General features: G+C 40.7%; 1 protein-coding gene across 1 annotated transcript in view; it reads left to right on the top strand.

Moving 5' to 3' along the window:
- SV2C (synaptic vesicle glycoprotein 2C) overlaps window positions 1-22,447 on the top strand; it is a 145,922-nt gene that overhangs the window by 102,082 nt on the left and 21,393 nt on the right. Inside the window, exons 4-7 of the mRNA XM_024194092.1 lie at window positions 15,432-15,565; window positions 15,714-15,803; window positions 20,414-20,524; window positions 22,072-22,160. Of these exons, the coding sequence (XP_024049860.1) occupies window positions 15,432-15,565; window positions 15,714-15,803; window positions 20,414-20,524; window positions 22,072-22,160 (424 nt within the window). The remainder of the gene's footprint in view (window positions 1-15,431; window positions 15,566-15,713; window positions 15,804-20,413; window positions 20,525-22,071; window positions 22,161-22,447) is intronic.

Genomic DNA, 22,447 nt, shown 5'->3' with positions numbered 1-22,447 from the left:
CCGGAAGAGGACTGGCCGAGCCTGCCCAGAGCCCGGTACCCGGAAGAGGACTGGCCGAGCCTGCCCAGAGCCCGGTACCCGGAAGAGGACTGGCCGAGCCTGCCCAGAGCCCGGTACCCGGAAGAGGACTGACCGAGCCTGCCCAGAGCCCGGTACCCTGAGGAGGACTGGCCGAGCCTGCCCAGAGCCCGGTACCCTGAGGAGCGGCCTGAGCCAAACCCCGCCGAGAGTCCGGAGGAACCAGCCAACCTACCCAGTGCTCGAGGCCCGGAGGAGCCCATGGTCTGGGACACGGTCGACGAGACTCAGGATATGCAGGTACCTATGGAGGAGGAGATGGGAAGTGGCCCAGGGATAGCCGACCCCGAACCTATGTCAGTGTGTTGCGGTCAGGATTTCTAATGTTGGCCGACACCCTGAGAACATTCCGTTGCAGAGCTGCCAGAGCTGTGAAGTGCAAGTTCTGATGGTGTCAGGGGCAAAAATTCGCTGCTAATGAAGAGGGACTTGCTATAGTGAAAAGTAGTAAGAAACTACAAAATGGAAAATGGCCAGCCAAAGATATAGCAGCTCTGGGAGAAGGCACTGCAATATAGATCAAGCCTTTAGGAAGGTACAAGAACTGATGGACTAAAGAAATCATGAGTAGTGCAGTGTCACCCGAATTATACAAGGTGATCACTCAGGAGGGACAAATATTACAACAAATGCCTTCTCTAGAGTCACCTCTGCCATAATGCACACAGGAAACTGTAACCTGGTAACAGCTAGGCAGATGACAGATTGTGATCACTGCTTTTGACTGAAAATTGTCTACACCCTATTATTATTGTTATACCCTCCCACCAGTCTTCACCCTGAACCCCTGGTTTGTTTCATCCACCTATATGTCTTGTCTTTTAGACTGTAAGTTCTTTGGGCCAGGGATTGTCATTTTCTCTGTTTGTACAGTTTGTAGCACAATGGGATCCAAACTGGTTGAGTCCTCTAGGCATTACTCAGTGTTAGTAATCTCTGGCCTAGGGTGTTTTGTGGAATAGAAGTTCATTTGTTTAATGTGTTTGTAAAAATGGGAAAGATGTCATATGATGAGTGGAACCGAAGAAAGAGAATGAGGGTTAAGGTGGAACTTTTAATGCTGTGGGATTTAGAGGCTTTGTGTGGGGTGGGGAGGTTGCTCCTGTGTGGGACATAGAGAGAATCAACTGAGCCTGAGCATGTAATGCTGGCCTCACAGTATGTTTAATGAACACTGTTCCTTATGTCTCTGCTTATGTATTACATCATTTATTGCTAATGAAGCAGCCAATGGTAATAGTAGAGAATAGACTGCTCCACTCCCTGCTACCCCATGTGTCTGTAGCTTTGGCCAGCTACCTTATTCCAGAATAATCTTATTGGGTTAGGGGGAGAGGGTAGCCATCATGATCATTAGGTTTAAATGTTTTGAGATCCATTGATTAACACCTCTTCACCAACCCTGCACAAATAGAACTAGATCCTCAGTTGGTGTAACTCAGCATAGCTCCAGCTACACCAGCTTACACCATCTGAGGTTCTGGCTCTCAGAGCTCAAAACTTAAAAGACCCAGTTAAATTTCTGAGGATATGTCTCTAAAATACCTCATTGCTTTTAATCAAAGATTTAAATGTCCTCAGAGCAGGCCTGAGCTAGGAATTTAATACAGTTATAAAAGATACAATGTGAGGTTGTCTGCTTAACAGTATTACTTTCTTCTTGTATTAAATTGCTCCTCCTTGTGAATGTCAGGGACTAATAGCATTGGCTAGAGATCCAGACATAATGCGGCCAAACATTATGCAAGCTTCTACATGTAGCTTTGATAATGTACCTCAGTCATGACCTGCAACACTCCAGCCATTTCAGCTCTGGGCTCTCTTCTGCAAAAATTGTCAGTGGTTGATTTATTGTGCCAGGTTGCATGCTGGTTTTTGTAATGTGGAGTGAGATCCATTGGTGATTAGTCTCAGACCATCAAACTACTCTTCATGTGTGATTTTAGCAAGATTTATATCTTTATGTATATGAAAGACTAGTGTGGTAACCAGCCCCCCTGACACTATAGCCCCCTATCAAGAACATGTTTCCAGTGCAATCCCAAAATAGTACCTACGTTTCTCAGAAAACATTTATTTCAATTGACCCTGTGAAAATATCTAACTTGATCCCTTACAAGTATGATTTAGCTTAATATGGTCAAAATCCATTGTTCCCATCTCAGGACCTCAAAGCGTGGATGATGTTCTAGCTGCAGTCCTTTTTTTACTCCACTGATATTGCTAACATTTAAACTGGGAAACGCTGAGGGCAGATTTACTACCAATTGAAACCTAGTAACAGTGTGTCTCAACTTCTGCCCAGTGTAAAATATTTCTAGCCCTATCCTTTAGATTTAGCTTACGGTATATCTAGGGTTTTCTAAATTACCCAGCAATGTTCATTGTAGAGTTAAATTATCTACTGGCTATTTTATATCTGAGTGCAGTAACAGTGCCATCAAGCGGCAATTTAGGTTAATCACAGGTTCTATTTAGTGAGCACATCGCCAGATTTAACAGTAAACATAAGAGGGTGGAGAACGGCCTTTGAGTTGTGGCCAGTGTAGGTGCTCAGGTCCTAGGGTGATAAGCACCGTCGAAGGGCATAGAAGGGAAGCTGCTGATGACATACATTGAATCAATGGATTCCCTTGGCTTCCCTGGCCATTTCCCTTCCACCTACATTTCGGGCTGCTCTTCGACCACCTGCTCCCCCCCCCCCACCCCCACCGGCTCCAGGGTTTTTGCCACCCCAAGCGGCGGGGGGGGGGGGAAAAGTGATCGCGATCGGTGGCAGCTCCACCACGCCTCTTTCTTCTTTGGTGGCAGGTCCTTCCCTCCGAGAGGGACAGGGACCCTCCGCCGAAGAGCCCGACATGCCGCCCCTTCCCCTTGGGCGCCCCAAGCACCTGCTTGCTCAGCTGGTGCCTGGAGCCGGCCCTGTTCTCCCCCCCCCACACACACACACACACATTGGAGTCCCAGAAGATGGGACATTGTGACTTTACTGTAGATCTGAAGGCTTCCCCATGAGAAGAATACCTAGGTCTGGAAAGTGCCTCACTCACTGTCACCTTTAGAAAACTCTGCATTGTTAAGAGGGGGTCATTTCTACCAAAGATATGGGATTCTCATGTCTAGAAGTTTGGGGGTAAAAATCCCCTAACTGTACCTACTGTGTTGATATGGGATGTTGGAGGACAGTAACCTCCCTTCTTTCTGCAGTGAGTGCTATTTATTTTTAAATGAAGATAGGAAGCATCTCTTTTACAAGAATCTTGTACCATGAAAACACCACAGAAAAAGGCCTTAAATTCCTATTAGAAACAAATTCCAAGGTATGCTGTGCATCACTTCCATTAGCATGTGTACAACTGAAATGTCCTTTCTTTCCTCAGATCAGAAACTTTGTTTAAAGATATTCTTTCAGTTTAATAATTCCATGTAGGAGATGCAGTGCCATAATAGAAAACAAATCTGACAAGGGCTGGAATTTGACATTTAAATAAGTGGTTACATGTAAATTATCATCGTTGTACATCTTGCCATTTATTTGCCCTGCACTACTACTGTTCAGTAATCTGTTGCTGCAGGCTCGGTGATTCATCTGGTCATTTCTGCTAATCAGTAGAGTGAGAAGGTGATATTCAGTGAGAAGCTGCTACAGAGCTTCCAGCTTAGTCATTGAAGGTTTTATTTTGCACAGTGGCCCATGAAAACTATTCCCAGGATGCAGTGGGACCAATTATTTTAACAATCCATAGCATCTTGGAACTTGCTACTGACTTCAGATTAATGATTTTGGGATACAGCATTTCCAAGGAGCCAGGGTGATATTTAACTCTGGATAGCTGCTGCACAACACTCAGAATAAAACAGAGTAAAAGCACTTATATCCGTCCTGTTGTATCATAACTCAGGGATGGGAGAGGCAAATCGAGTTAGCTCCAAGAACATGCTTACGTTTGGCTCCAAAGCTTATCTTCAGACAATCAGAATGAAAGATAGCTTGGGGACCAACTCCGAGATTATCATAGTAGTCGTTCCAAGTTTCCCAGCCTAGTTCATGATCTAAGAAAATTTGATGCAGTTTCTGAATGTGTTAAACATAATAATAAGCAAATAGTTGCTGTGCTTTTAATTTTGTTTTGCTACTCTATCATGTGATTTTAGAATGGGTATTACAACAGGCAACCCAAGGCTAAGAAAAATGTGTTGCCACTGCATTTTCTATTTCCCCCCAATCCCCTATATTTCTTTTGATATTTCTGTAATATAAATTATTATTCATGGCAAAAATGTGGAAATGTGAGTAAATCAAGAGATAAATTGCAGCAGCTGAAAAACAGAGAGAAGAGGGAGGGGAAAAAAGGATAAGAGCAATAAAATCCTTAATGAACCTACCAGTTGACAGGGTGCCAGGAATCTTAAGGAGTTATACAATGAAAAAGGTTTTGATGTTGTCAGAGTGACAGCAGAAGGTAAAGTGTGTGTCCAGAGCTGTGAATGGGTGTCATTCATTAAATGTAGCACTGTTAAATATTGGTTCACTAAACTTAATAGTTGGGAAGTGTCTTATTGCCTAGGATTTTCCAGAATTAAATAGGAGGCATTGCACTGGGAAAACATTAGGCATGAGTGTCCATTGTTTTACACCAGTTTTCATGCCAGTGTAACTCAGTTTACTTCAGTGGAACTACTGGTAGAATTAGACTACTGAACATAAGTAAGGATGGCTGAATTTGTCTGAAAATGAGGAGGTGGAGTGGGGATTGTATAATCCTAGCTGCATATGTTACTGTGACAAATTCTAGTGACAACATCAGCTGTGGCTTTGATTGTGTTGATCTGGAAGATTTGTATAAGTCTTCATTTTTACTAATTGAAACTGCACTGGGTAACAGAGAGAAATCTTTTTACTGTGGCTGTCATAGGAATTTGTCTGGAGGACTGTAACACTGATTATATGTCTGAGAGTAAAACAGCATACACTCGCTTTGGAAGTTTGCAGATTGGATTGCTGTCAGAGAAACACAAGCAATAACCAGTTTCTTGAAAATGAGATGACTTGACTTTGAGTATGATCCTCTATTAAATAAATACAAAGGTAAAAATCAGTCATACAAGATGTTGACTTTGGAGGTTTATAACATGAGCTGATTTCTTTGTACTGTAACTGTATTTCATTGAGATTTGGCTTTATTTGATTTATAACATCCTTTTCAAAGTATCCATTTTGATGTGGTCCCTGCTCTATTAATATGGTATTTGATTGACATTGGAAACAGAACTTTATAATCTGTTTTGTGCACACCTGAAATGTGAGGTGAGCAGCTGTTATAGTTGTCAGGTTGGGACTGACGTTTATTGGATCAGAGTCTCTAAGCTGAGATGCATATGTAGAATAAAGGTGTCAAGGCTGTATCCCCACTTTGAACTTTAGGGTACAAGAGTGGGGGCCTGCATGAGGACTCCTAAGCTTATCTACCAGCTTAGCTTTGGTCCACTGCCACCATCTCAAGAATTCCCTCCCTGGGAAGCCTTGAGAAACCTTTCACCAATTCCCTGGTGAACACAGATCCAAACCCCCTTGGATCTTAAAACAAGGAGAAATTAACCATCCCCCCTCCTTCCTCCCACCCTCCTTTCACCAACTCCTGGGGAGTACAGATCCAACCCCCCTTGGATCTTATAACAAGGAGAAATCAATTTGGTTCTTAAAAAGAAGGCTAGTAATTAAAGAAAAAGGTAAAAATCATCTCTGTAAAATCAGTATGGAAAATAGCTTTACAGGGTAATCAAACTTAAAGAGCTCAGAGGACCCCCCTCTGTCTTAGGTTCAAAGTACAGCAAACAAAGATAACCACTCTGGTAAAAAGGTACATTTACAAGTTGAGAAAACAAAGTAAATCTAAGACACCTTGCCTGGCTTTTTACTTACAAGTTTGAAATAGGAGAGACTTGTTTAGAAAGATGGGGAGAACCTGGATTGATGTCTGGTCCCTCTCAGTCCCAAGAGCGAACCACCCCTTAAAACAAAGAGCACACACAAAAGCCTTTCCCCCCCCAAGATTTGAAAGTATCTTGTCCCCTTATTGGTCCTTAGGGTCAGGTGTCAGCCAGGTTACCCGAGCTTCTTAACCCTTTACAGGTAAAAGGATTTGGAGTCTCTGTACACAGGAGAGCTGTTTCCCTTCCCTTTATAGTTATGACAAAAGGTGTATATATAAATGATTCTCATTTCCAAAAATAAGGAGTGGCAAGTGCACAACAATTTCAGTTTTGTGGCATCTGACTTTAAACAAAGATAGTGGTTAAAAAACAAACACCAAACAGACATTGTTACTTAGCCCAGACTGGCGCTTGATCTACAACAACTGATTGTTGAATTGACTGAAAATCGATCTGAGGATCATTTGCACAGGAACGTACTCTGTGCAATATGAGATGTAATGTTTTTCAATAAGTGATGACAAATTGAGACTAAGAGAAGAACAAGTTCAAACCAAATCAGGGAAACCAGATAAATAGATTATATGCCAAGGTGTCAGGGGGTGCCTGCGTGCCCCAGGCCAGCAATACCACCTCGTAGCAAGTGTCCAGGACCACTTTGCCTAGCGGCTGCAGTTCACAACAGTGGTGCACAATGTTACTGTCCACTAAAATTGGATTTTGCTACACAATTGACTTACGGCAATAACATTTTGCTGGTATATACAGCACCAACTTCCGTTACCTTTGCTTGAGGGTATGTCTACATTGTAGAGACTATACTGGCATTGCTACGTCAACATAGTTATGCTGCTGGCATAAACCCATAGAATAAATGCAGCCTACACTGACAAAGGGAGTTTTTCCACTAGTGTAGAAACACCACATCCCATACAACAGTAGCTACATCGACGGAGGCACTCTGCTGTTGACATAGCTGCATATACACTGGGGGCGAGATCAGCGCATAGCTGCATCAGTCAGAGGTGTGGATTTTTCACACCCCTCACCAACATAGCTATGTCGACCTAACTTAAATGTAGACCAGACCTTCTGTTTCTGCTTTAAATGAGTCGCTCCTTCCCTACCTATCAACATAGTGTATCACACCCCATAACAAGCTCTTTTTACTAGATATGTTTGTAATTACCTCCCTTGCCACCTCTCCTTCTTTACATCCTCCCTCTCCCAAAAAAAGAAAAAATAGGCCAATCAAATATAAAACTTTAGATGTTGTAGCCTGGGCCATTTGGAGATCCGCTGAACCAAAAAAAAAAGGGGGTGGGGGTTAAACAGTCAGCGAAAAGTACATTTTAAATAATACTAAAGTCCCCTTTCTGCTTTTTTCCCAAACTTCCAATCAGAATACTACCCTAGGATGAAATGAGGAACATGATATTTCAGGGGGATTGGTTTGTTTTACGGGAAGTTTTCGAGGGGAAGGTTAAAAATTGGGCTTATAAAGTGAGGCAAGCTTCAACCTTAATTATGAAGGAGCCATTGCTACTCAAGAATATAACACAGGATACGAAGACAGCAACAGACATTGCCACTATTTCTAGCTCATCTTGACTGTATATTAGGAAGCAGTTTATGTTGTTAGGAAAGTAAGTAACAGCCTCCAGTTTGTTTGTTTGTATAAAAAAATTAATGTATCAAATCAAAGTACATCTTTACTTGCTCAAATTAATTGATTCACCAGCATTGGCACATGTTCCTCAGTCAATCAGCCTGAAATACAGTAAATCCTTTTTTTTTTAAATAAAAAACAATTTTCTGCAGAATTTTATGTAAAAATCTGTTGTTTTTTTAAGCATCTCAGCTTTTTCAAAGCCAGCAAGGGCTCAAGAAACTTTCCATGCCTAGATGTCTGTCTCTCTCAGGCACTGAATGTAATAAACAACGCTTGAAGGGTTATTGGTCACTTTGTTTTCTTTCTCATTTCTTCTTGAGAAAGAGGCAGCAGCACTAAATGATCCTGTGACCTAATCTTATGCAGTTTGTGAATTACAAAACCTAGTCAAAAGGCCAGAAAAACAGGTTCAGAAGCCTGCAAATCCTGTTGTTAACATATTGTACTTTATAATATCAAAATGGTACACTGTATATTTATTTATTTTGCTTCCAGAAGGTGCTAGGCACTTAACAGATGGGTGCCAGCACCAAAGAATTTACAGTCTAAGGTGCTGATCTTGCAATTTACAATACATAGAGTATCAAGATAGAGGCGGCTGCTATTTCTAGCTCTGCTTGATTGTTCATATATTAGGAAGCAGTTTATTATAGCAGTGTCTATCTTGATATTCCATGCATTGTAAATTGCAGGATGAGGACCCTAGTTTGTAAGCTCTTTGTCACAGGCACCAACTATTAATTGCCTAACACATTATGGAATTAAAATAAATAAATCAATTTCACACAGGATAATTTTTACTGGTTTTTATTAAATCAGTTTTGATATTATTTGTGTATACACTAAATTGCAGGATCAGAGACTATAGGGGCATCATATAGACAAAATAAAGATAAATGAGCGGGGGGTGGGAAGGAGTAACTCCTGCCATAGAATGTATATTATCTATAGACTAGTCTTACGCCAGGCCCTGTGAATACCATGCGTTACTGATCTATTGCACTATGTCCTGATGTATTAAAAAATGTGCCAAAGAAATAACTCATTTTTTCCAAGGAAACATGAGTCAGGGCTATGATGGCAGTAACAAGTCTGTCCTCTTCAAATAGTGCTTTGGTGTGTTACTGGCTGTACCATTCCTAGTAGCATCTTTCCTGACACAAATTGCTACTATTGATCCTTCCATCCCTGGGCAATGGTGATCCAGAAATGAGCCACCTTACCAGCTAATGTCTCTGTGGTGATGCTGTTCAAGCATCATCTGGATCTGTCATAATGTATCTCCTGTGTGCTGCCAGTGGCTGTGTAAGATATTGTGTTATTGTCACCAGTCCTTGATGTGGTCTTTCAGAGGGTCTCTATTGTCCCCTGATTGGCTTTCTTTGGTTAGCCCCTGGACGGGACAATTATTGGCCCCTGGTCTTTAATTAGGCCTAGTGGTCTCCTTCAGTCCCTTTGGACCATGTTTCTGGAGGAAGCCTGGTGCAGGGGTGTTACCCCTTCACTGTCCTCTGAGCTCTTTCCTTTTATAGCAGGCCTTGTTTCCTGTATTGATTGCAGCTGTGAGTGCCTGCCTCCATGATTAGCAGTTCTGGCAGCTGCGTAGGGATGTGGTCAGGCTGCTTGCCTGTAGGCAGGAGAGGCTCCCCTCCCCTTTCTGCCTCTGCTCAGTATGCGGTTTGTAGATCCCACTACAGCAGTGGTTCCCAAACTGGGGTTCGTGAACCCCTGGGGGTTCACGAAATGTTACAGGGGGTTCTCGGGAAAAAATTCCCTAATGGCGGACAGAGCTGTCCTTAGGGACCCTGGGCAGCACGGGACCAGCAGTCTGGAGCCCCTGGACTTCCAAGAGCTAAGCAGATCAAAGCAAGCACATCTATTACACTGAGGAGATTTAAACTTCAAGACTCCTTATAAGAAATGGAAAGGGAGGTGGATATTTTTTGCCGTTTTTGAAATTAAATAGGCAGCTAGTATTGTTTTTAAAATTATTATGAAGAACAAGTTTAAGCTTCGTGGTAACGTGTATTGTTTGCTTGAACTGCTCAAGACCTGAATGCTTGTATACGAGGAACTCTGAGTTGGCTTCTTAGATACCTTCATGCTGTTTCACATCTGATACTTCTTGATGAAACATAGGAGCCTTGTCTTATAACAAGCGTATTCAAAGTGATACAAGCTATGAAAGTGAGATCTTGGAAGAGTGCTGCCATTTTCATAATGTAATAAAAATACTGTAATGATAAATAATAATTAATAATAAATAGTGTGTAATAAGCATGTCATAAAAACAAATTTTATATTTCCAAGATCACTGCTTTTATAATTTATACTCAGGTAAAGGAGAAAATCCCTGGAAATATTCCTTTTTAGGAGGGGGTTCGCGAGACTTGACATTTTGGTGAAAGGGGTTCACAGGTTGTTAAAGTTTGGGAACCACTGCACTACAGTTATGTTCTCTTCCATGTCCATCAAACCTCTACAACTAGTTGTTACACAGTGTCATCTTAATGTTTAATTTTTTATTTTTTTTTTTAAAGAAACCACTATGTAGCCTTCTCTGTCTCAGCACTTACTTCTCCTAGAACAAGGTCCTTGGCTGCGTTCCATTAATTGTAGCACAGAAGCTACATTCCTCCAGGCAAGTATCAGGGAGTAGCCATGTTAGTCTGTATCCACAAAAACAACAAGGAGTCCGGTGGCACCTTAAAGACTAACAGATTTATTTGGGCAGAAGTGAGGTTTTTTACCCATGAAAGCTTATGCCCAAATAAATCTGTTAGGCCTGGTCCACACTAACCCCCCAATTCGAACTAAGGTACGCAAATTCAGCTACGTTAATAACGTAGCTGAATTCGACATACCTTAGTTCGAACTTACCGCGGTTCAGACGCGGTCCACACGCGGCAGGCAGGCTCCCCGTCCTCTCGCTGAGCTGGAGTACCACAGTCGACGGCAAGCACTTCCTGGTTCGACTTATCGCGTCCAGACCAGACGCGATAAGTCGAACCCGGAACTTCGATCCCCAGCCGCCTAACTAGCGGCTGGGTGTAGACCAGCCCTTAGTCTTTAAGGTGCCACTGGACTCCTTGTTATTCCTCCATGCAGTTAATAACTCATTCTTTTGACTGCTGGTGATTCCTCCTCCTTTATTATGTGTGGTCCACCCTATGGACCACTCCATCTTCTCAGTCCACCTCCATAATGATACAGACATCTCTTGTTCCTTCTTGTGGTTCCCCTCCCACCTGTCAATCTGTCTTTTCCCTCACCTGCTTTGACTAAGCAAATTGTGGCTTTGATTTAAGTTATTTCAGCTCAATGTCTCTTAAACAGAAGTGCTGCTATTGGGTATAAGGAGCAGCCTTCATCCCTCTCTCTCTTTGTCTTGAACAATTCATTGCCTCCACTGGACCAAATTATATTTTATTGCACCATTGCAAATGTGTCTGTCAGTGTGATTGTATAGGTGTAACAATTTGGGGAATCTGTCTATATACAGCTTATGAATTGTGTTTGATATCGTATGTACATCTGTGTCAGAGAGCAAACACCATTTTGAATGTGGGGCTTCTCTGCCTTCTCTGTTGTCTTTTCACCTCAACCTTGGACTGAAATTCCAGGGGGTGGTGGCACAAAGATAACAATGCAGGTTAAAAACTGGATGGTCCTCTATTCCCATGGAAGTCCCCTTGGACAAAGAGTTGGCTACCACCCAGAACCAGTCTGCCTAGATGGTCTGGTGACTAAGCAGTGGTTCAGCTGGTGGGTGACTTTGATCACTTGATGAGGCTGATCATGGGGTCACCTGACATAGAGGACTGGGGGTTTTAAAAGAAAGGGTCTCTCAGAAAGAGAGCAGAATGAAGCTGGCTGGAGGGGGGTTAGGGGAGAGAAGAGAGAGACACGCACACTCAGTGATTTGGAGGAGAAGCCATATGCAAGAGGGAGGTCTTGAACACCCTAGATGACTCTGACCTAAGAATGTTCAAGTATGATGAGGAAACTGAGGCAGGAAAATGCATACAGATGTTTTATTGTTTTGTCTAGCTCTATATATTGCTTTTGCTGTCTAAGGTAAAGTGATTGTGTTAGAAACCTTTACAACGCCTAAGGCCTGGTCTACACTTACCCCCCAATTCGAACTAAGGTACGCAACTTCAGCTACGTGAATAACGTAGCTGAAGTCGAAGTACCTTAGTTCGAACTTACCTCGGTCCACACGCGGCAGGCAGGCTCCCCCGTCGATGCCGCGGTACTCCTCTCATATAGCTGGAGTACCGCAGTCGACGGCGATCACTTCCTGGTTCGACTTATCGCGTCCAGACAAGACGCGATAAGTCGAACCCAGAACTTCGATTCCCAGCCGCCAAACTAGCGGCTGGGTGTAGACATACCCTGAGTGTTATGTCCTTCAACTGTGACACATCCCTAAAGAGGTGAACTGTAAACCAGAATGCCCATGAGGCTGGAATGCTGGAAAAGGGTGTTCTTAATCTACTGAGGAGTCTGGGGGGATCAACACTGGTCCCAGGGTCCAAGGCAGTTGGACCGCAAGGTCCCTCTTACATAACGGGGTAACAGCCAGAGAGCCTGTGCTCAGGAAGTGTGACAGAGAGGACAAAGCAAAAGAAAGTGCTGCAGCTGATTCAGACCAAAGGATGCTTAAGAATGTATTGGTCAGGCATAGTGGGACCCAAACACAACAGCCTACGGGTGCTTTATTGGGGCTGTAACAACACAGAGAATAATTTGGTTTATAGTCCATAATTTGATGTAATTCTTGAATTTAAATTCTCGTTGCTTACACATGTCCTTTGTCTGTAAATCTGCTGTTAACATCTCTGTAACATTACCAAGGTACATTACTGTCTCGAGTCCATCTCTGCTGAAAATTCTCATCCAAACCATCAGCTTCTTTCACCTTGTTAGTCCATTCTCTATAGGCTCTAATGTTTCCAACCTGTGCAGAATACTGCTGCCCGTCTTCTCTCATGTTACCATACCTAGAACTGCAATGCATTCATTTACTCCTCAAACAATTCTCCTCGTTCCACACCCACTTCAAGATCCAGGTCACAATTGTCCTTGGCCAGATCCTCAACTGACGTAAATCAACATAACTTAATTGACTTCAATGGAGCTACTTTGATTTATGGCCCCCATTTTGTCCCTTCACACAATCTCACTATTGTTGGTGCAAGAACTTTCTCTTTTGCAGCAGCTGTCACCTGTAGCAGCTTTACTGTAACTCAGGGGTAGGCAACTTATGGCACTCATGCCGAAGGCGGCACGTGAGCCGATTTTCAGTGGCACTGACACTGCCCGGGTCCTGGCCACCGGTCCAGGGGGCTCTGCATTTTAATTTAATTTTAAATGAAGCTTCTTAAACATTTTAAAAACCGTATTTACTTTACATACAACAATAGTTTAGTTATATATTAAAGACTTATAGAAAGAGACCTTCTAAAAACGTTAAAATGTATTACTGGCACGCGAAACCTTAAATTAGAGTGAATAAATGAAGACTCGGCACACCACTTCTGAAAGGTTGCTGACCCCTGCTGTAACTCTTTGCTTCATTAATTCAATCTCCTTTTAACTTTTATCTGAAAACATCTTTTTTCTCTCTTACCTCAATTTCTTTCTCCTTCTGCTATTATTTACACTTTAACTGTATTATTTCTCTCTCCCTTGTTATTTAATTCAGATTCTGTTATTTAACTCTGTAAAGTGCTTTCAGGTAAAGTTTTTATGAAAGCTACTCTACAAAAGAAAGCTGTATTTTGTTGTATTGTGGCAAATGCAAAACAAATCATATTCTGACACACTCTGTGGAACAAAAATAGCCTACAAAGAAAAAGCTTAATAATGTCAAACATGTTTGTGTTATTATGTAAAAGGGAGAATTACAGTGTTTTCATTGAGCATCAGGGGACATGTTACCAGTTTCAATCATACTTCTGTAATCGTGCAGTACAAGAATGATGCAAAGGAAATCTTCAGCAGAACATATGTGTATCTATTACACAGAGAATATACAGTATGATGCGTATCCACATACCTGTATCTTTTTATCTTGCATTTTCAGAGTTTTGACTGTTCCTTAAATGATCAAGGCTTGACTAATAAACTTTTTGCGAAAGGGAAGCCCTTCTTTCCCTTTGTCTTCTTCGTAGTATTTTAGCTAGGGAAACTTATTCTTAATAACTCAACTCAGTGATATTTCTGTTAGGGTTCCTTCACAAGATCTATTCTTTGGAGGAAGGAGACAGTTATTTTCATTTTTTTTCTTCTCACCCCTCCTGTTTTGCCTCAAATCTAGCCCTAACTGCTTCAGTATTAAGGATTTGAATCTCAGATGAGAGTTTAAACACTGAACGTCTTAGTACTTCCAACTGAAGGCAGTTGATGTTTATGATAATAGATTTTAGATAGCTCTTTGTACAGTGTTCTGGGACTAGATGTGAAGAGAGTTATGCCCTGTAATTGTCTATGCATTGCACATTGCCTTGTATTGCATTCTGGGACTCTGTTCCCATATTGAGTTTATTGACATTAGCATCTTCCTTTTGTAGAAAAAATAAATAAAAAACAGACTTTGGAATCTTAAATCAAAATAACTGTTATTCTTCTATCTTTCAGTTCTATAAAAATTAGTGGGGTGAAAACCACCACCAAAATAAGTTCCTTAGCTGTTCACCCAAACCTAAAAAGGAATTCACTTTGGCCATATTCACTTTTATAAATGAGAGGTAACGCAATTTCAGGAACCGAAAAATTAATTAACTCAATTAAAAACAAAATTCCAGTGCTTTACCAGAAAAATAAAAACATGCCTGCTTAGTTTAAAGCAGATAACTGAGCAAATAATTCACAATGAAAAGTTTACTCTGATTTTAACCTCTTTTTACATATTGCTATTGACTCAAATTTATTTGTTATATGAATATACTTGTCACATTTTTTTTGCAATTTTTTACGCTGTTTGGATTGATTACTAATAGTTTCTGAGAATTCAACACTCGTTATCCAAAAGTCCCATGGCATCATTACTGTTCCCTAATGGGATAGATGTAAATCCTATCAGTAATCAATAAGAAAGTCTGAAGAAGCCACTTGGGCTTTGACTCTCTCAGGGAGTGGTAGTAATATAGCCAGATGAAGTAGATAAGCAGGATGATGGAATTTTATAAAATACTAAGCTTGTCCTTTCAAGCTCACACAGGCCCAGTCAGAGGTATCATTCCTAGAAAAAATAGACTATTGTAAAACATATTGGGTGGGTGTAGCATTTAAATTTAATTTTCCTGTCACATTCACACAAAGCCATTGCATGTGTATCTGTAAGATCCTATTCGCGAAGGTTGCAGTGATGTCCTTCTTTGGTTCATTTCGTTATCTCTGGATGAGGTTTCTGGCAGGGGGTTGGGAAACTTTCTCCCCCTGCTGTGCTGAGCAGCCTCCCATCCCACATAAGGTATTACCATTTCCAGTGTGAATAATCACAGAGAAAAGTTTAAAATTCATCCTGTGAGCATTTGTGTAAGTAAAGCTTGATCCCTTGAATGTCTGTGGAACAAGAATAGAATAAATGCTGGGGATAATTCCCTTTCCTCCCTCTCAAAATAAATATTTGCTGGGCCAAATTTGGGTATAGATTTACATCCAACTATTTAAAAGTCGCCAGACGTCAACATGTGAAATGCTACTTGTTTCTTTTTATGTTTGTTTTTCTCTCCCATAGGGTGGAGTTTTAGTATGGGGTCTGCGTACCAGTTTCACAGCTGGAGAGTATTTGTAGTCGTCTGTGCACTGCCCTGTGTCTCCTCAGTAGTAGCACTCACTTTCATGCCAGAAAGTCCAAGGTTTCTGCTGGAGGTAAAACTTTCAACATGTTCTTTATAATTCCCTGTTCCTGCTTTTTATGTCTGGAGCATTCATCCCCATAGTATCACAGCACCAGGTAGTAATATTGTTTAAGTAGTATTAACATAAATCTTTTCCGTAATTTGGTCAAATTTTATAGGTTGGAAAACATGATGAAGCTTGGATGATTCTCAAGCAAATTCATGACACTAACATGCGAGCTCGTGGGCAGCCTGAAAAAGTCTTCACAGTGAGTATTAATCACCAAGCTGATCTCTTAGAGCAGCATCCGTTCTCCTGTCAACCAGGTTCTGAATGGTTTAGCAAGCAGTAACTGTACTTTATATACCTGTGGTACATCCGACTCAGAGTAAGGAAGTTATTCTACAGCCCTGCCATATAAACTAAATGGCTACAGTTTTAAAATCTACCCAAGGGATTTAGATATCCAGTTTCCTTTAACATTAATAGGTATTAGGTGTCCAAATCTCTTAGCTGGCTTTGGAAACCTCAGCTGGCATATTGCAGAGCATGTGAATCAGTGATGTAACAATAAGTTCCATTGTATTGATATAACCAATATTCTCCAGTTTTAGTGTTTCCTTAAGAAAGCTCCTGCAAAGCCTACCTCTGCATTAACATGGATAATAGTAAACACATACAGCAGGATAAAGTCACTGGACCTCTAACAGCTCCTTTTTATGCACTGAAACCTTTTCAACTGAATTTCAGTTTTTACCCAGCTAAAAGAATAAAGTATTCTGCACTTTTGTAGAATGTCTTTTATATCAAGATCTCAAAACATTTAAAAATAATTTTCTGATACCCTCCTGGGAAGTCGACTATTTATTATTGTTGCCTCTTTGGCCTGAGTTATTACCAATATTCAGGACCTTGCAGATTTGTTTCCTTTCGGAGGAGAAATGGATTATATGAGACAAGTATTTCTTTGGTGCAATCCTGTTTATTTACAAAGAATGTACGCAAAGTCTTGTTTCTCTGAACACGGCAGAAACAAACCACAATAGTCAGTTTCCTTGCTCAGAAATCCAAGTCTGCCTCTCCTGCCAGTTCTGTGCCCCAAGGCACTCTGTCTCTCTGTTCCCTCTCAGACTAATGCTCACAACTGTTCTTCTTGCTTTCTGCTGGCTTTCTTGTTGCTTTCACACACATACATCTTGCCAAAAATAATCCCCTACTCCCTGCATTTGCAATCAGTCCCAGGAGAACCCCTCAGACTTCATGATGTAACTCTGCTCAGGCTTTGCCATGTAGCCAATTGCCTTGGATGGTAGTGTCTGTCATCTCCAGCTGTCTTCATATAGGAGCTTAGTTGCTCCTTCAGTTTAGTCTAAAAGAAGGGTGCTTAGCACACCCATCAGCTTTAACCAGGTTGTGACTGCCTTTGGATCAAAGATCCACTTGATGGCAGCCATGACAACCTTCCAGCATAATGTTGTTGTTATTACACCTACTAATACCTTGTGTCATTTGTAGGTAAAGCAAATTGCCTAAGTCTACACAGTGAGTTAGCAGTGGAGCTGCGAAAGAACCTGGGCTTAGTTACTCCTGCTCCACTGATCTAACTGCTAGAGAACAGTACCTCCTTCTACATCAGTGGTTCCCAAACTGGGTTGAACCCCTGGGGGTTCGCGAAATGTTACAGGGGGTTCTTGGGAAAAAATTCCCTAATGGCAGACAGAATTTCCCCTAGGGACTCTGGGCAGCATGGGGGCAGCAGCCTAGAGCCCCTGGACTTCCAAGATCTAACCAGATCAAAGCAAGCATATCTATCACACTGAGGAGATTTAAACTACAAGACTCCTTATAAGAAATGGAAAGGGAGGTGGATATTTTTTGTAGTTTTTAAAATTAAATAGGCAGCTAGTATTGTTTTTAAAATTATTATGAAGAACAAGTTTAAGCTTTCTTGTAATGTCCGTTGTTTGCCTGGACTGCCCGAGACCTGAATGCTTGTGTACGAGGAACTCTTTGAGATGGCTTCTTAAATACCTTCATGCTGTTTCACATCTGATACTCCTGGATGAAACATAGGAGCCTTGTGTTATAACTGGCTTATTCAAAGAGATACAAGCTATGAAAGTGAGATCTTGGAAGAGTGTGACTGTTTTCATAATGTAATAAAAATACTGTAATGATAAATAATAATTAATAATAAATAGTGTGTAATAAGCATGTCATAAAAACAAATTTTATACTCCCAAGATCACTGCTTTTATAATTTATGCTCAGGTAAAGGAGAAAATCCTTGGAAATATTCATTTTTAGAAGGGGGTTCGCAAGACTTGACATTTTAGTGAAAGGGGTTCACAGGTTGTTAAAGTTTGGGAACCACTGTTCTACATTAATTATTGAAATAAAACACTGGAAAAATGATTAAAACTAAACTCAGTGTGTTGTTTTTAAATGTTGTAAATAGTTTGTCAACTTTTAATATGATTAAACCTCCACTTTCCCATTGCATGGATAAGAGGCAAAACACCAGGGGGTTGGGATTTTTCAGTGCTGCTGCTGTTAGTGATGGGAAAACTTGACTCCTAATACCAAAGTATTAAAGGATTAGAAACATTGTATTGTACATCAAGGTTATGCATTGAAGTGGTCCCTAATGTAGGCTTGTGTTTTCCTAATACAATATTAACCTAATAGAATGCTAACACTATTAGAATGTTAGCTTATCACAGTTTCCTCATTGGACTGTGTTAGCATCTTATCATATTAGGCACACATGCAAAGAATTTTTGTGTAATTTGCTTTTTTGTCTTTAATTTTTTCAATTTAAATTAGACCTGGCTATTGTGAATTGTTATCCAACTATTTACTCAGCTGGTGTTCTTAAACTTCATAGCTTCATCCAGTCTCACTGTATGCCTTGATATATTTGTCATCTTTTATTTGACCTCTGTGTTACTGGTTATATCAAAAAGATACAGATCCTTTGGTAGTTAACATGTTTTCTGATCCTGCAGCAGATGTAATTTCTATTAAATTCAGGTGATTTTCCTTTTTCTTTTGATACGTTTTCCTAACTATATAATGTCATATTGTCCAGAAGCCACTTGTCATCTGCTAGTAATATTTACACTTGTTTCCAGTATGATTAGGGCTTCACCTTTAGATATGGTTATCAAAACCAAAATGAAAAGGAGACAAATTGAACTGGGGTGGGGAATACACTTAGGCTATGTCTACACTAGGAGCTGGATAGGGTAGCCACTCACACATTCCCAGAATAGTAGACATGCTGGTACTTCCAGGAATAACACGGCTCTGCCCCTGCCGGTGTGACCCTGCCAGTGTAACCTCACACTCGCAATGCGTGCAAGCTCACACCAGCAGGGGCAGAACGGCGTGACTCTTCAGAATGGTGTCCCTTGTCTAATACTGGACAAAACCACATCCGTTTTTTTATCTGAGTACAGCCACTCAAAAAGAGGACTGTCTGGTTTAAAACCAAACAAATGGCCTGTCTAGAGCTGAGTTGTGATTATTCTGCTTGTGTACTCATGCTAGCTAGCAGAGGTATAAATAGCAGTGTAGCCATGGTAGCATGAATAGCAGCAGCAGAGGCTTGGCTTGGCCATGCTGAGTAAGTACGCACCAGTTTCAGGTGGGTGTGTATTCAACATGGCTAAGTCTGGCTGAGCTGACCAAGACAACTCCACCTTTTGCCACATTGCTGTGAGCCTCTCTCCAGACAGGCAGTTAAAATCACAGCTTTAAACAGCCCAACACTGGTACAAGTTTGCCAGGTCTCAGAGTAGCTGATAAGGCCATGTACTGTGTCTGTGTTTCTCTGGTGGCAAGGTTGCAAGTGAGAGTCAGCACCAGACACACAAGCTGCATTTTCTATCTTTGCTATTGTTTTACTTCCCTTTTGTGCGTGTGTCTGGTTTTGTCTTAAAGAAAACAGGACTGGACTTCAACGACAGCTTCAGCCCATTTCAACTAACTTTCTCTTTTCCTAAAAAGGACATTTAATAAACATTTTAATACCATCTAAAGATGGTGAAGCAGCAGGGGTGAGAGAGGGGGAATCCCTATAAAAACTCCCCACAGCTAAAGGGAAAAGGAGTAAGGGATATTGTTAAAATCAAAGCTGTACCTAATACTTTATTTCAAAAGCTTTAACTATTTTCCTTCTTTTTTGGTATCACTAATAAATGATTTAAAAGACTTTTAATGGTGTTTGTCACAGTGAAAGTAATTCAGCAATAACTGGACCACACTCATCTCTTTAATGCTATAATAGTGAAGAAGGGTTTCATTAACTTTTTATCCCTGATGGGCCCAAGACATACCCTTCTCAGCACAAAAGTGTTATCATGCATTTTGTTTGTTGATTAGCCACATATTCCTCCCCATTGTTTCCCCCCAAATATGTACCTTAGATATATTTCAAATAGGACAGCGTGTCATACATGGCAAATTATCTCATACTTCATTCAGTTTGTAAGAAATTGGGTATTTCTGCTTGTTATGCTCTTACCCACAATACCACATTAACACCCACATTTTTGGCAACTCTCTGTTAAAGCAGCTGCAAAGTTGAATTATTTTGTTTGCACAGAAACTAGTGTTTGAATATGCAGAAACACAGGCCCAAGAGCAAAAGTGTGTGCAATAGCACACCTAATTTGGGCACGTAAATTATATTGCATTTGCAAATAGGATATTTGTAGTTGTAAATTTCCAGTTAAGACTTAACACTTCTATCTTTTTGAAAATCTACCCTAACTGTCTGCCCATCTTTAACTTATGGAGCATATTTAAACTTTCAAGTCCCCTTTAATTGCATTTTAACAGTTCAAGAAAATGCTTCTCTGTTTCCATTTACAGGTTAACAGAATAAAAACTCCCAAACAGATAGATGAGCTCATAGAAATTCAGAGCGACACAGGAACCTGGTACAGAAGGTGTTTTGTTAGAATCCGCACAGAGCTATATGGGGTAAGTAATAAAATCCAAGTTGTAGTTCGTGTATATGGTAACAAAAGAGCCATCATTAGTGCCCAGAAATGGGAGTGATTGGATGACCTGATGTGGACAGCTGGTGTGCTGTACACTGAATATGACATCTGGCTTCAGAAACAATCACAAGATTTCAGTTTCACAGGCCAGTGGGAGAGAATTGAGCATCATAGAGATGATGGGTCCATTCTTCAGAAGGAAAAAGGCAGGCCAGACCCTTATGAGTCATTCATAACAATAATATGGGACTATGTCTCAAGCACTGTTTAATATATACTGGAAAAACAAGTGTGATATGGGGTATGGGGGAACATATGATGATGAAAAGGTTCTATCAGTATGAGGTTTGGGATAGCCACATTATTTACAGTTAGTGAAGCCATGAATAAGTTATGCAGGTCATCCAAAATGAATACCAATAAAATCTTTATAAGACACTATACAGTCATATATTCAGCATATGCCCAGTATTTTACCAGAAACCTTAGAACTGTTTTATAACATTTCATAAAAGTTTACTGGGCCTGTTTTCCATATCCTACTTGTAAAGTCAAGATACATCATTTACTTTGAATCCTACAGTACAGACCTTGAAAAGAGAGAAAAATTATCACTAATTTAGAAGCCACTAAAAATTATCTAAAATAGCTTTTCCACATGTAATAATGTCACAATGATATCTTGAAAATATGTATGCTACAGCTGGTCAAAAAAAATTAATCAAAACTGGTTTTTCATGGAAAATTGGGTTTTTGACTAAATTATTTGCAAAAAAAAAAAAAAAAAACAGCCAAAATCTGAAATATTTTGGCTGAAAACAGAAATATTTCAATTTAGATATGCTACTGCAGTGCCTCATGGGAGTTGTAGTTAAGTTGCCTCATGTCCCCATTCTCTATGGGTGAAGCGCCCTGATCAGACATCTCCCATGATATACCATTGCCAGGAGACTCCTATGATGTACTGCCTTGCCTCTCCAGGAAGGGAGACAGTGGTGTATCGTGGGAGATGTCGTGGAAAACCCCATTTTCCAACCAGCTCTGCTGTAAATCTTCTGAGATGAGGGCAGTCCCAGCTCCTTCCCATTTGTGTAAAGCACCAAGTTCTAGATGTGATGGGTCATGACATATCAGACCTTAAAAGTGTCAGTATTTCAGCGTGGAATATTGCCTGTCATCCACTCAGAACAGTATAATTTTGGCGGGAAAGATGGAAATATTTCTGACCGTTTTGCTTTTAAACAGTGATTGTTTGAAGCTATATAGGGATTAAGAATGTTAGACGTAACCACAGTGGATCCAGTGCAGGGGAAACCATCAAAGGTGCATGATAAATGGAGTTTGGCAATACCCAAACCTGCTTTTACCTACACCAGCATGCAGGTCTGGCCTGAGAATCAAAGAGCTGTAATGTGATGCCCCTTGCTTGCTGCTGCACTGATGAAGCAGAGAACAGAATCCAGGCCTCTATAACTTAATTGTCTAAAACACTGTTTATTTTTAAATGTATTTTCTCATATTTTACAGATTTGGTTAACATTTATGAGATGTTTCAACTATCCAGTCAAGGACAATACAATCAAACTTACAGCTGTATGGTTCACGCTGTCTTTTGGGTATGATTGACTTGGATTCTTGATGAATTTTCCATGGTTAGCCTGTAAATCTTGAAATACAGATTAATTTTAATGCTGCCGGTCATGCGGAATGCAAATCTGCTTTGTCATTGTGATTTTCTTTTCTTATTGACAATACTTACTCAATTATCTTTTAAATAAAACATCGTATTTTGGGGTTACTCCATTTTTGGTTTCCCAGCTGGCACCTTAAAGGGTTCTGACTTTCAAGACTCTTCAAGGTGTTGAGTTGTGTGACCAAAAACTGAGGAACTCCAGATCACTTG

Source organism: Terrapene carolina, unplaced genomic scaffold (genome assembly GCF_002925995.2).
Source record: "Terrapene carolina triunguis isolate 2854851 unplaced genomic scaffold, T_m_triunguis-2.0 Scaffold69, whole genome shotgun sequence".
Lineage (NCBI taxonomy): Eukaryota > Metazoa > Chordata > Testudines > Emydidae > Terrapene > Terrapene triunguis.
The sequence above is the reverse complement of the archived record's forward strand: the minus strand, read 5'-3'. Positions and strand labels throughout refer to the sequence as shown.